The 15091-nt window shown below is 42.4% G+C and overlaps 1 protein-coding gene across 1 annotated transcript in view; it reads right to left on the reverse strand.

The window, feature by feature from the left end:
- Positions 1–2319: 2319 nt before the first annotated feature.
- The window catches only part of LOC129813065 (cysteine-rich motor neuron 1 protein-like), a 190717-nt gene continuing 177945 nt past the window's right edge, over positions 2320–15091 (reverse strand). Inside the window, exons 15-17 of the mRNA XM_055865219.1 lie at positions 14182–14304; positions 6637–6827; positions 2320–6247 (exon numbers count right to left, since the gene is read on the reverse strand). Of these exons, the coding sequence (XP_055721194.1) occupies positions 6062–6247; positions 6637–6827; positions 14182–14304 (500 nt within the window). The 3' untranslated portion in view covers positions 2320–6061. The remainder of the gene's footprint in view (positions 6248–6636; positions 6828–14181; positions 14305–15091) is intronic.

Consider the following 15091-nt stretch of genomic DNA (forward strand, 5'->3'; position numbering starts at 1 on the left):
AGAAATTCAGCTAAGGGGTTAATTAACCACATTCAACACAGTATGATGCTGTGGGGATTATCAGTGTATATGTGTGTGTGTATGTGTGTGTTTAAAGTGAGTGTAGTGGTTTATAATGAGCACTTCCAACTAATCCATGACTAGCATTGTAAAACTACGTACTTAACGTAATTTCAAAGAAGCTTCTCTTGAACTCACAAGAACGTAAAGGGAAATCCATTGACTGTTCGGGCTGATCCTTGACCACATTAGCTGGAAATCACAAAATAAGTCCACTTAGATGTATAAGACTTCCAAAAATATCTCTCTGCAAATCATGATTCTTGTTTAGAGATAAAAATATTAGTTTACAGATATTATCACCAGACTGCATGCTGCTGCCCACAGCTATAGCCAATACTTTCTGGCCAGTAGGGAGAGAGGGAGAACCTTGGCCTTTGGCACACACACACACGCACATGCACACACACTATACTCACTGCCAGGCTGAGCCCCTTGTTACATTAACATAAGGGCTTCTGTGACAGTCGGCATTAGGGATGAAATAAGAGGATTAGTTGATGGACATTTCTGTCATGCCTGGTCAATTATGAAAATGGTCGAAAAGGTAGAGCTGCCATGCTATGTCACCGACACCCGCCCCCTCTCCTCTCTCCCTCTCCTTTACTCACACGGATGAAGACAGATATATATACACAGGCACGGATGTGCACACACAGTTAACAATCACTGAAGATATTGGGCACATTTGCACAGAATATATATATATATTTTTATCCATACATTCAAATATTACTGCTGTAAAAAATATATATATAGAACTTCTGTGATGGCTGACTGCTACATTCCACTTGGCAACACTTAACAATGTCCTTATACAACATCATCACCGAATAGACTTGTGGTTAGAGCTTTGGGCCAGTAACTGAAAGGTTGCTGGATCGAATCGCCTAGCTGATCGAATCGCGCTCTGCCTCTGAGCAAAGCAGTTAACCCACTGTTCCCCGGGTGCCGAAAACAGGGATGTCGATTAAGGCAGCCCCCCGCACCTCTCTGATTCAGAGGAATTGGGTTAAATGCAGAAGACACATTTCAGTTGAATGCATTCAGTTGTACAACTGACTAGGTATTTCCCTTTCCCTAGAATGGATGTGACTGAGGTTATGAATGACTTAGTCTATCAACAGCATAATCAGTCACATACGTCATGTCTTAACATGTGTGTAGTAAACAGATCATGAGTCAAACTAATCCTAAAGGGATAACTGTAGACATGTAATATGTGAATGAAGTATAAAAGGTACAGGAACTGGAAAGGGGATATCAGCCTATTTTGATGTGCCATTGTGGTTCTCTAAAAACTCTGTCTCCTCCCTGTGGCTTGTACTGGTCATTTGTGCATGTGCTGCACAGTACCAGATAATGTGACATAGTAATTGAACCCTTTTGTCCAGACCCTATTCACCCACAAACCGACATTGACTTTGGTCCATTACTGAGAGGATACTGTACATTACCGCGTACTGTTAAAAATGAGATGGAATCTCATTTATTGACTCAGTGTTATTTTGAATTGTTGCAACTGAGAAACAATTCCTATGAACATATTTATGTTAGAGGAAAGTCTACATGGAGTACCAAGGTCATTCTAGCTACCTAATACTCTCTCTTGTGTGTAAAGCCCATTGAACTGCTGTATGAAAATGTATTCATATATAAATAAAGGCTTATGGGTTGCTTTGACCAGATCCATGGGTAAACATTTTTATGGAAAAAAGCAAACTATTTTATCCAAAGCGATTTACAGCACAATGTGTGCATACATTTGTAGTATGTTTGTAATCCCTGCTGGAGTTGAACCTTTTACCTTGCGCTATGCTCTTGGTAACTGAGACATACAGGGCCAGGTACTGTATCACTTAGCAGACAACTGGAAGTGGTCACACATTATTTATCTGCCTCAGCTGGCTGGGTCTAATAAAATGTTTTGGTGCCATCCCCTACTGAGTGAGTAATCGCTAAACGGGTTGACCTGCTGGTATATTTTCAAAGTGCTGCAGGTGAAATTGTGTTTTTATTCCTCTTGAATTTTTGTTGTTGTTGATTGAACCTATCCTCTATCTCTAAACCCAGAGATTTCTTCCTCAAGCAGAAAATAGCCAAAAAAGTGCACCATTGACATTTCATGATTGAGGCAGAAATCCTTGAAGAGAAATCACAGAGGAGATGGACAGGTTTGTGTCAAATTCCCTTAGAGGTAAGAATGACAACACCAGTACCAGTAATACTAATAATGATTGCACGGAAGATCCACATAGCTGTTTTCAAAGTATTTATTGTGCTGCAAAGAAACAAATAATAATAATACAAGAACTTGCAAAAAACAATCTGCTGTGCTACGGGAAATTCAGTCAAATATGAATCTATCCTCTTAATAAACCTTGTTTTTGCAATATCATCATTATCAATATCAACATATTTTTTTTATTTTTACATAAGCATGAAACACCAGTAATATACAGACTCTAAAGGGGATTGGTAGTTGTGTAAATAAAAGGATTAACAGGTAAGAATGGGGACAGGGAGATATTTCCCTCTCAACGGGCTATCTTTATTGGAACAGAGGAAAATGCTCATCAGGGTGTCAGGCTTTTGTGCTCCTTGGACAAGGCATATGTAGCCTGATCACATGAGTTTGTGTTGTCTAGCTATCCAACTCCTATGTTCTTTGTCACATTGTGTTACAGTAAACTGCGTGACAGTGACCATAGGAGGTGGCAAGACAGCACAAACAGATCTGGGATCAGGCTAAATCAGGTCCATGAGACCAAAAACCCTGAAAAGATGTGAAAGCTTGTGATCCTCCAACTTCTCCACCTACCTAAAGTACAACCTTATTTACATGCTCTTAGAGAGACTGACACAACACTAAAATAGTTTCACAATTTCAGCTGCATCATCGTTTAAGGCCTATTATGTTCATGTTCAATTATCTTGCTCATTAATAAATTATTTAGGTCATTTAACATAATAAATTAAATCAAATTCTTTCCCTCTCTCTTTCTTTTCCAACAATGTTTTTTTATTTTTTATTTTGGCAAGTGATACTCAAGTATTTACAACAATACTTGGGGGATGCACTGAAAGATACAAAGATTTCACCCTGTAAGACCCATTGTGAATAAGATGCATTCCTGTATGACGTTACTCAACCATACTGTAGGGGATGTAGCACCATATCCTGCAACATAGAGCCAAGTCACATAAGAACTCAGCCAGTCAATGTGATGCGAGTGTAATAGAACTTATGGTCCTTAATCAAATCAATTATTATGATCCATCACTTCACCGATTGGAAATAATGTGGATTGTGTATTTAAGTGAGGTTTGACTGTGGTTTGTGTCCAGATGATAGACAGACCTATATATAATGGCTGGAGAACCAATCAACTTTCTTTGAAAAAGCCTTTACATACAGTACATGTCGGTTATACAGTAGATTTGAGTATGTTTTTCCTATGTCTGGAGAATACATATAGGCTAGGAGAAAACAGAGCAAGCTTCAGCTGCAATTAATGTTTTGAAAGGTAAATATTTACCCCTCTTGTTCTTGCCAGAAATCCACACCTATAAACAGAAATGCAGTGCCTGCATACAATGACCGTAAGAGTTCTAAGTTAATTTAGGTTTTGTAGATCAAATATTCAGAAACAACTGGAACCTAACTGTAACACTGGGTCTGACAGGGCTCAGAAAAAAACTAAGGGCAACTCTTTCAATGAAAAGTATGTTTAAAAAAACTAACCAAAAAAGGTTATTTTCTATTTAAAAGTGCCAAGATGTATGATTGAACAAAAAATTTTGTCAGACAGATTAAGATACACCGAAGACAAACTATAAAAGTCAACTACTACCCCTACCTTCCTCCATCCCACCCTCTCTCCCAGAGTTTATGTCCACCCACTTTCAATAGTTTGACTTCAGAAGCGGCAAATGAAAGAGAAGAATAACAGATCGAGAGAACGTAATTCTCAGCTCAGAACTCACTTGTCTATATATGGTTGGCATTTTGAACATTGCTTCATTCAGGGAAACAGATTGACTCAAATAGATAGACCAATCAAACAAAGCCCTCATAGACAATTTTTTTTTCTTAAAAAAAAATCTGAAAATGACATCAAATAAATTAGGGGAAAACAGATTGAATAAGATGTTTGTGTTTTTTCTGTCCTGCCTCTGTCACTCCTCTTTTCAAACAAGCAATGCAAATGTTTGTTCTCATCATGTTTTCTATTATTAGATCAAATCTATTTCTCAATCATAAATACATTCAATAGGAAATTAATTGAGAAATGTACATGTGAAGAAAAAAGCATGTGTGCATGCATGTGGGTTGACTCATGTACATATATGAATAAACAACATACATAGACACATACGTACTGTATATAGTCAAACAATATTTCATGTATTTTTCATCTTCAGCAGTAATATGTACATACGTGTTCCTACTGTATAATGTTTGCAATTAATAAATGAAGACAAAGGTGCTTGGGTAATATCGACAAGAGGAGACTGTTAGTCTTACAGCCAGTAAAACAAAACGAGAAAAATATCAGAGCTACTTTAATATAGCTCGTCTTCAGAGAACCCCGAGAGAAAACAAATTTGAACATATTCTTTGATTCTATGTTTTCTTGTATCCTCAGTGTTTCCTAAAGGATCTAAATAGCATCCCTTTGTGTGTGTAACTCCATGTAAAACAGGACTTACAGCAACAAAGCAGAAAGGCTTGTAAAGCATATGCTCAAATTGTTAATCCTCAAGAACTACACTACCCACTGGGCACACACTGGTTGAATCAACGTTGCTGCCACGTCATTTCAATGACATTATGTTGAACCAACGTGGAATCTACACCCATCTGTGCCCAGTTTGAAGCTTCATCCTGCCTTTATCAACCAGAACACATTTATTCTTTATCCAAATAAAAGACACCATTGTTTGGAGTGTGTGAAAGTCAGCGTCAGCCTGGCCTTTGTTGTTAAATACATTTAGCCAAAAGATTATGGAGATTTGAAAGTGACCAGGAAAATAACACTTATACACATTGAGCAGAATATCAAAGGAAAATAAATGGAGTGAATGAAGCTTCTTCTTCCTTTCCACCCTCTATCCAACAGGTGACGTTCCACGAGGGAAAACAAGACAACAAACCAATGTCAACCTTTTCAAAGGAGGGGAGGAAAAGAGGAAGGAAAGAAGAGAGCAATAGTCCAGCTTGAACAGACCTGAGAGAGGTGCTCAGCTGAGTTCTGTCTGTGACGGGGTCTACGGTATCTGACCTCTTTCTTTCTCTCATTCTCTCTCTTTTGGCTCAGCGCCACATAGAGTCTGGCAGTCGTCAGTCCGTCGTGCCACGGCTCAGATCAGACTGGCCACAGTGTTCCTCTAGCATCTCTCTTACAGGGTGTGTTTTGATTCGACATACAGTCAGCAGAGCTTTGGTTCTAAAAGTTCAGTGTTCAACAGAAAACACTAGCTTGAATTATTCTGTTTATCTCTTCAAAGGCCTTTTTCAAGGAAGCAGGAATGCAGGAAAATACCATACTTTGAAAAATACCCACTTTTTCCTAATCACAAAGATGTATATCTAACTTTGAACACACACACACACACATTCACAAAGACCCACATACAGAAGCACGCCTCCATCACACACACCAAACAAAAAGAAGTTGAATAATAATCTAGGAAAATCTGGATTCTGGTTCTTCCATTGTGTTAGCTGTAGTTTATAATCATCATCATTATATTTTGTTTGATTAGTTATTCATCTTGAGGAGATTATTATTTTCATTTATCTGTCTTTGCTAGTGAACTTTGCGAGTTTGCTAGTTATTTTATCATTGATAGGTTTGGTGTCATTTTCCCACCCGTCTGTGTTAAGTAATAGTTGTTGTGACGGTACTGTAGGTAATGCGCTCTCTCGCTCTCATTTTGGCTGCTTGCTGACTGCTGAGTATTGGACACGAGGCGAGGCCAGGCCAGTCTCTCTGTCTCACTGAGTCTGGTAGAAGTTGTCAGCCTGCAGGTTGTTGAGGTTGTTTTGTTTCTGCATGCTGTAGTAACCGCTGTACCTGGAGTCAGGGTCAGCGATCCGGAGCATGCACTGTGAACTGTCCACCTGCACCTTGGTGCCTTTCTGGCAGTCCACATATACCAGCTGGTTGTTGAGGCAGGTGGGCTAAAGAGGACACACACACACAGTTAGTTACCTCCACAGATCACACTCTAGTTAGGCTCAGAGCTTTAGATTTTATTGATATATTCATACTATATTATATTTCTCAATAAGGCTCTGCTCAGGCTGTATACATACAGTAAAGACAGCATTTGCTGCTCATCATTACTATAAAGCTAGGCAATGTAATCATTCTATGTAATAGCACAACTTTTTTTTACATTAAATTATTTCAAGATTCAAATGTATAGACATTGATCAAGTATGCATCTCCATAAGCTGCTGATGTGATATTCTCTGCCGTTTTAGACCATCAACTATATTACAACAACAACAAAGCAGTACAGAAACCAACAAGGCATACTGTAAATGTGGGTAATGGCACCCCCTACCTTAGTTGGGGTGCGATAGCAGAGCACGGGGATCCACTGCTTCTTCTGGTTAATGAAGAGCAGAGCTGTGATGGTGAACAGCATCATGATGATGGGCAGTGCCACCCATGCCACAGAGTGCAGCGTGGTGTCTTCTCTGGGCACGGGGGTCTTCCTATCAAGATAGGGCATTTGGAGACTACCAAAGTTCCCTGTGACAGAGGCAGCACACAAACGTTATGACACACCTAAAAGTCTGTATCACGAGACGTTTATACATTATTCATTTGAAAATAAAGGAAAGCCGCACACTCTAGGAGCTCAGATGCAAAAATGTTAATATCCAACGTTTCGACAGCCAAGCTGTCTTCATCAGGGTATATTATTCATTAACTGGCGAATGGTTCCATGTGGGATTTGCCTTTATATGTAGTAGTTAAAAGGAAACAGCAGACTCTGCTCCAAGTGGGGAGATGAAGAGTTACATATGTGCCTTCGGAAAGTATTCAGACCCCTTGAGTTTTTACACAATGTGCTACGCTGTAAGTTACAGCCTTATTCTAAAAAATACTCTGCAATCTACACACAATACCCCATAATGATAAAGCGAAAACATTTGTAGAAATGTTTGCAAATGTATTAAAAGTAAAAAACAGAAATACCTTATTTACAAAAGTATTCAGGTACTTTGCTATGCGACTCGAAATTGAGTTCAGCTGCATCCTGTTTCCAAATCAATGAAAACTTTATTTGTCACAGGCTCCGAATACAACAAGTGCAGACTTCACCTTGAAATGCTTAATTACAAGCCCTTAACCAACAGTGCAGTTCAAGAAGAGTTAAGAAAATATTTACCAAGTAGACTAAAATAAAAAGTAATAATAAAAAAGTAACACAATAAGAATAACAATACTGAGGTCATATACAGGGGGCACCGGTACCGAGTCAGTGTGCGGGGGTACAGGTTAGTTGAGGTAATTTGTACATGTAGGTGGGGTGAAGTGACTATGCATAGATAATAAACAGCGAGTAGCAGCAGTGTACAAAAGGGAGGGGGGTGGGGGGGGGTCAATATAAATTGTCCGGTGGCGATTTGATTAATTATTCATCAGTCTTATGGCTTGGGGGTAAAAGCTATTGAGGAGCTTCTTGGTCCTAACGGCAAGCGCTCCGGTACCGCTTGCCGTGAGGTAGCAGAGAGAACAGTCTATAACTTGGGTGACTGGAGTCTCTGACAATTTTATGGGCTTTCCTCTGACACTGCCTATTATATAGGTCCTGGATGGCAGGAAGCTTGGCCCCAGTGATGTACTGGTCCGTTCGCACTACCCTCTGTAGCGGTGATGCAACCAGTCAGGATGCTCTCGATGGTGCAGGTGTAGAACTTTTTGAGGATCTGGGGACCCATGCCAAATGTTTTCAGCCTCCTGAGGAGGAAAATGTTTTGTCGTGCCCTCTTCACAACTGTCTTGGTATGTTTGGACCGTGCTAGTTCGTTGGTGATGTGGACAACTCTCGACCTGCTCCACTACGGCCCCGTTGATGTTAATGGGTGCCTGTTCAGCCGCCTTTTCCTGTAGTCCACGATCAGCTCCTTAGTCTTTCTCACATTGAGGGAGAGGTTATTGTCCTGGCACCACAGTGCCAGTTCTCTGACCTCCTCCCTATAGGCCGTCTCATCGTTGTCGGTGATCAGGCTTAACACTGTTATTTTGTCAGCAAACTTAATGATGGTGTTGGAGTTGTGTTTGGCCACGTAGTCATGGGTGAACAGGGAGTACAGGGGGGGACTAACCACACACCCCTGAGGGGCTCCAGTGTTAAGGATCAGCGTGGAAGACGTGTTGTTGCCTACTCTTACCACCTGGGGGCAGACTGTCAGGAAGTCCAGGATCCAGTTGCAGAGGGAGGTGTTAACTTCTTTGTGATAGGGGGCAGCATTTTAACTTTTGGATGAATAGCGTGCCCATAGTGAACTGCCTCCTACTCTGTCCCAGATGCTAATATATGCATATTATTACTACTATTGGATAAAAAACACTCTGCCGTTTCTAAAACTGTTTGAATGATGTCTGTGAGTATAACAGAACTCATATGGCAGGCAAAAACCTGAGAAAAAAATCCAAACAGGAAGTGAGAATTCTGAGGCTGGTCGATGTACAACTCATCGCCTATTCAATTCCCTGTGAGATATGGATCTGTTTGCACTTCCTACGCCTTCCACTAGATTTCAACAGTCTGTAGAACGTGGAATGAAGCCTCTACTGGGATGTTGAGCCGGATGGCAGAATGCCAGTTCCTGGTCACGCGCATTCCAAATGATATCGTCTTGCTTTCCATTACTTCTAGAGACACAAAGGAATTCTCCAGTTGGAACGTTATTGGATAGTTATGATAACAACATCCTGAAGATTGATTCTGTACTTAGTTTGACCAGTTTATTCGACCTGTAATATAACCTTTTGAAGTTTACGTCCGAGTTTGCATGCATCTGCGCGAGCGTTTGGACATGTGCACTAAACGTTCTAGCAAAAGTAGCTACTTAGACATAAGTAATGGACATTATCGAACAAAACAACAATTTATTGTGGAACTAGGATTCCTGGGAGTGCATTCTGATGAAGATCATCAAAGGTAAGGGAATATTTATGATAGAATTTCGTATTTCTGTTGACTCCAACATGGCGGAGAAATGTTGTTATATCTGAGCGCCGTCTCAGATTATTGCATGGTGTGCTTTTTCCGTAAAGTTTTTTTGAAATCTGGCACAGCGGTTGCATTAAGAACAAGTGTATCTTTAATTCTATGTAAAACATGTATCTTTCATCAAAGTGTATGATGAGAATTCCTGTTATTAGACGTGGCTCTCTGCAATTTCTCCGGATATTTTGGAGGCATTTCTGAACATGGCGCCAATGTAAACTAAGATTTTTGGATATAAATATGCACATTATCGAACAAAACATACATGGATTGTGTAACATGATGTCCTATGAGTGTCATCTGATGAAGATCATCAAAGGTTAGTGATTAATTTTATCTCTATTTCTGCTTTTTGTGACTTCTATCTTTGGCTTGGAAAATGGCTGTTTTTCTGTGGCTATGTACTGACTTAACATAAGTTTGGTGTGCTTTCGCCGTAAATCATTTTTGAAATCAGACATGTTGGCTGGATTCACAACACGTGTGGCTTTAATTTGGTGTCTTTTATGTGTGATTTCATGAAAGATTGATTTTTATAGTAATATATTTGAATTTGGCACGCTGCATTTTGTCTGGCTTTTGGCCAAGTGGGACGTTAGCATCCCATATATCCCAGAGAAGTTTTAAGTCCCAGAGTCCTTAGCTTAGTGATGAGCTTCGTGTGCACTATGGTGTTGAACGCTGAGCTGTAGTCAATGAACAGCATTCTCACATAGGTGTTCCTTTTGTCCAGGTGAGAAAGGCCAGTGTGGAGTGCGATTGAGATTGCATCATCTTTGGATCTGTTAGGATGGTATGCGGATTGGAGTGGGTCTAGGAGGAGGATGTTGAAAAAATAAGTTACACAAAACGCAAAAAAACTAATAAAACAGCACAATTGGTTGGGAGAATGTAAAACGTCATCCATGTTCTTCGGCGCCATTTTTAATACATTGATCATCCTTGAGGTGTTTCTACAACTTGATTTGAGTCCACCTGTGGTAAATTAAATTGATTGGACATGATTTGGAAAGGCACACACCTGTCTATATAAGTTCCCATAGTTGACAGTGCATGTCAGAGTTAAAACCAAGCCATGAGGGCGAAGGAACTGTCTGTAGCGGTCCGAGACAGGATTGTGTTGAGGCACAGATCTGGGGAAGGGTACCAAAACATTTCTGCAGAATTGAAGGTCCCCAAGAACACAGTGGCTTACATCATTCATTAATGGAAGAAGTTTGGAAACACCAAGACACTTCCTAGAGCTGGCCACCCGGTCAAACTGAGCAATCAGGGGAGAAGGGCCTTAGTCAGGGAGGTGACCAAGAACCCGATTGTCACTCTGACAGAGCTCTAAAGTTCCTCTATGGAGATGGGAGAACCTTACAGAAGGACAACCATCTCTGCAGCACTCCACCAATGAGGCCTTTACGGTAGAGTGACCAGAAGGAAGCCACTCCTCTGTAAAATGCACGACTGCCCACTTTGAGTTTGCCTAAAGGCACCTAAAGAATCTCAGACCATGAGAAGAAAGACTCTCTGGTCTGATGAAACCAAGATTGAACTCTTTGGCCTGAGTGTCAAGCATCACGTCTGGAGGAAACATGGCACAATCCCTACGGTGAACCATAGTTGTGGCAGCACCATGCTGTGGGAATATTTTTCAGCGACAGGGACTGGGAGACTAGTCAGGATCGAGGGAAAGATGAACGCAGAAAAGTATTGAGAGATCCTTGATGAAAACCTGCTCCAGAGCGCTCAAGACCTCAGACTGGGGAAAAGGTTCACCTACAAGCAGGACAACGACCCTAAGCAGATAGCCACTCCTGCATTGTCTTGGCTTCGGGACAAGTCTCTGAATGTTCTTGAGTGGCCCAGCCAGAGCCCGGACTTATGTGGGAACTCCTTCAAGACTGCTGGAAAAGCATTCCAGGTGAAGCTGGAATTTCCACCAGTCTAATATCCATTGCTCGTGTTTCTTGGCCAAACAAGTCTCTTCTTATTATTTTTGTCCTTTAGTAGTGGTTTCTTTGCAGCAATTCAACCATGAAGGCCTGATTCATGCAGTCTCCTCTAAACAGTTGATGTTGAGATATGTCTGTTACTTGAACTCTGTGAAGCATTTATTTTGGCAGAAATTTCTGAGGCTAGTAATGCTAATGAACTTATCTTCTGCAGCAGAGATAACTCTGTACTCAACTTCCGGCGCCGACAGAGATAGCCGCCTCGCTGCGCGTTCCTAGGAAACAATGCAGTATTTTGTTTTTTATGTATTATTTCTTACTGTCTCGACTTCCGCAGAAAACGGCTCCTCTCCTTGTTCGGGCGGCGTTCGGCGATCGACGTCACCGGCTTTCTAGCCATCACCACTCCATTTTTTCATATATCCATCTGTCTTGTCTTGTTTCCATACACACCTGGTTTTCATTTCCCCAATCAATCTACTTGTATTTAACCCTCTGTTTCCCATCATGTTTTGAGTGTAATTGTTTCATGTTATGTGGTGTTAGTTTACGCGGTTTACTTTTATGTTCCGTTTTTTGAGCGCATTTGATTTATGTGGTGCTCTCATTTTTGGAACTATAATAAAAGTGTCTGTTCATTATACTCTGCTCTCCAGCACCAGATTTCGCCTCCAATACACCATTGACACTTACATTGTTACCCCAGGAAATCCTAAGATTTATTACATACAGCCGGGAGGAACTATTGGATATAAGAGCAACGTCAACTTACCAACATTACGACCAGGAATACGACTTTCCCGAAGCGGATCCTCTGTTTGGCCCACCACCCAGGACAATGGATCGGATCCCAACCGGCGACCCAAAACAACGGCGCCGCAGAAGGGGCAGATGGAGCGGTCTTCTGGTCAGGCTCCATAGATGGGCACATCGCGCACTGCTCCCGAGTATACTACTCGCCAATGTCCAGTCTCTTGACAACAAGGTAGATGAAATCCGAGCAAGGGTTGCCTTCCAGAGAGACATCAGAGATTGTAACGTTCTGTGTTTCATGGAAACATGGCTCACTCATGGAAACATGGCTCACTCGGGATCCCTAAATTTTATCAGCAATTATCAGAATTCACGACCCAGGCTGGCAAAACCCTGTATCATTGTTACTCTAACTTCCGCGACGCATACAAAGCCCTCCCCCGCCCTCCTTTCGGAAAATCTGACCACGATTCCATTTTGTTGCAACCAGCCAGAAACTAGACAGAAACTAAAACAGGAAACGCCCGTCCTCAAGTCTGTTCAACGCTGGTCCGACCAATCGGATTCCACGCTTCAAGATTGCTTCGATCACGTGGACTGGGATATGTTCCGCATAGCATCGGACAATGACATTGATGAATACGCTGATTCAGTGAGCGAGTTTGTGTATCGTGATGTTGTACCCTCAACGACAAACAGTGTAGCTATACCCTCCGCAAGGCAATCAAACAAGCTAAGCGTCAGCATAGAAACAAAGTAGAGTTGCAATTCAACGGCTCAGACACGAGAGGTATGTGCCAGGGTCTACAGTCAATCACGTCGCCTACCACGATGTCTTGCTCCCAGACAAACTAAACAACTTCTTTGCTCGCTTTGAGGACAATACAGTGCCACCGACACGGCCCGGCTCCCAAAACCTGCGGGCTCTCCTTCACTGCAGCCAACGTTAGTAAAACATTTAAACGTGTTAACCCTCGCAAGGCTGCCAGCCCAGATGGCAACCATAGCCGCGTCTTCAGAGCATGCGCAGACCAGCTGGCTGGTGTGTTTACGGACATATTCAATCAATCCTTATCCCATTCTGCTGTTCCCACATGTTTCAAGAGGGCCACCATTGTTCCTGTTCCAAAGAAAGCTAAGGTAACTGAGCAAAATGACTATCGCCCCATAGCATTCACTTCCGTCATCATGAAGTGCTTTGAGAGACTAGTCAAGGACCATATCACCTCCACCCTACCTGACACCCTAGACCCACTCCAATCTGCTTACCGCCCCAATAGGTCCACAGACGACGCAATCGCAATCACACTGCACACTGCCCTAACCCATCTGGACAAGAGGAATACCTATATAAGAATGCTGTTCATCAACTACAGCTCAGCATTTAACACCATAGTACCCTCCAAACTCGTCATTAAGCTCGAGACCCCGGGTCTCGACCCCGCCCTGTGCAACTGGGTCCTGGACTTCCTGACGGGCCCCCCCGCCCCCATGCATTAAGACTGAAAGAAATTCCACAAATTAACTTAATAAGGCACACCTGCTAATTGAAATGCATTCCAGTTGACTACCTCATGAAGCTGGTTGAGAGAATGCCAAGAGTGTGCAAAGTTGTGCAAAGTCGTGCTTCTACACCTGCATTACTAGCTGTTTGGGGTTTTAGGCTGGGTTTCTGTACAGCACTTCGAGATATTAGCTGATGTACGAAGGGCTATATAAAATAAACTTGATTGAAGGCAAAGGGTGGATACTTTGAAGAATCTCAAATCTCAAATATATTGTGATTTGTTTAACACTTTTTTTGGTTACTACGTTATTTCATAGTTTTGATATCTTCACTATTTTACAATGTAGATAATGGAAAAATAAAGTAAAACCTTGGAATGAAACCAGTTTTTGCTTTGTCATTATGTGGTATTGTGTATAGATATATGAGAAAAAATACAATTTAATACATTTTAGACTAACGCTGTAAAGTAACAAAATGTGAAAAAAGTCAAGGGGTCTGAATACTTTACGAAGGCACTGTATGGACGACAGCAGAAACATTTAGCAGCTACAGTAGCACTGAGGAGACAGACAGTGTGTTTGTGTGTGTGTGAGTGCATGCTGTGTGGGCACATGTGTCTCTTTTTCAGACAAGGAAGTGTTTGATTTGAACTCTGACCTTTGAACTGGGGCATGATGTCGTTCTCACTGCGGGTGGGCCAGGCAGGCTGGTGCTGCTTGCTACCTCTGTGCTGGTCTGTCTTCTCAATTGGCATGTTGGTGGGGGCTGGTGCGTACATCTCTGTAACATAATATGGAAACACATGGTTAGAGAGAGAGAGGAATTAGGAGTTATATTGAAATATGTGGTGAGTAGGGATTAACATGGGTAACCGGGAACACTCTTTACATTTACATTCCCCGACGCAACCGGGGATGCCTCAGCTGGCTCGACCAGCTTCCATGCCTCAGCTAATATGATAGGTTCACAAGTCCTGGTTGGCTCGTCAGACTTCCATTGCCGAAGCTGGCTCATCAGGTTCTCAAGCCTCGGGTTGGCTCGTCAGGTTATCAAGCCTCGGTTGGCTCGTCAGGTTCTCAAGTCTCGGTTGGCTCGTCAGGTTCTCAAGCCTCGGTTGGCTTGTCAGGCTCCCGCACCTCGGATGGCTTGTCAGGCTCCCACACCTCAGCCGGCTCTATGGGCTCCCACGCCTCAGCCAGCTCTATGGGCTCCCGCGCCTTAGCCGGATCTACGGGTTCCCGCGCCTCAGCCGGATCTACGTGTTCCCATGCCTCAGCAGTTTCTACGGGTTCCTGCGCCTCAGCCATTTCTACGGGTTACCGCGCCTAGAGTTTGGCGTCCTGCGGCTGGAGCCGCGCATCAGGGAGGGGGTACTGTCATGTCTACTCCCGCTCCCCCTCTCTGGCGCTTGTTGTCGCCAGTTCTCATTATGCACACCTGCCACCATCGTTACGGGCACCTGCGTCTCTTGAGACTCACCTGGACTCTATCACCCTCCTGATTACCGCCCCTATATCTGTCACTCCCTTTGGTTCTGTCACGCCCTGACCATAGAGAGCCCTTGGTT

Source organism: Salvelinus fontinalis, chromosome 16, assembly GCF_029448725.1.
Source record: "Salvelinus fontinalis isolate EN_2023a chromosome 16, ASM2944872v1, whole genome shotgun sequence".
Lineage (NCBI taxonomy): Eukaryota > Metazoa > Chordata > Actinopteri > Salmoniformes > Salmonidae > Salvelinus > Salvelinus fontinalis.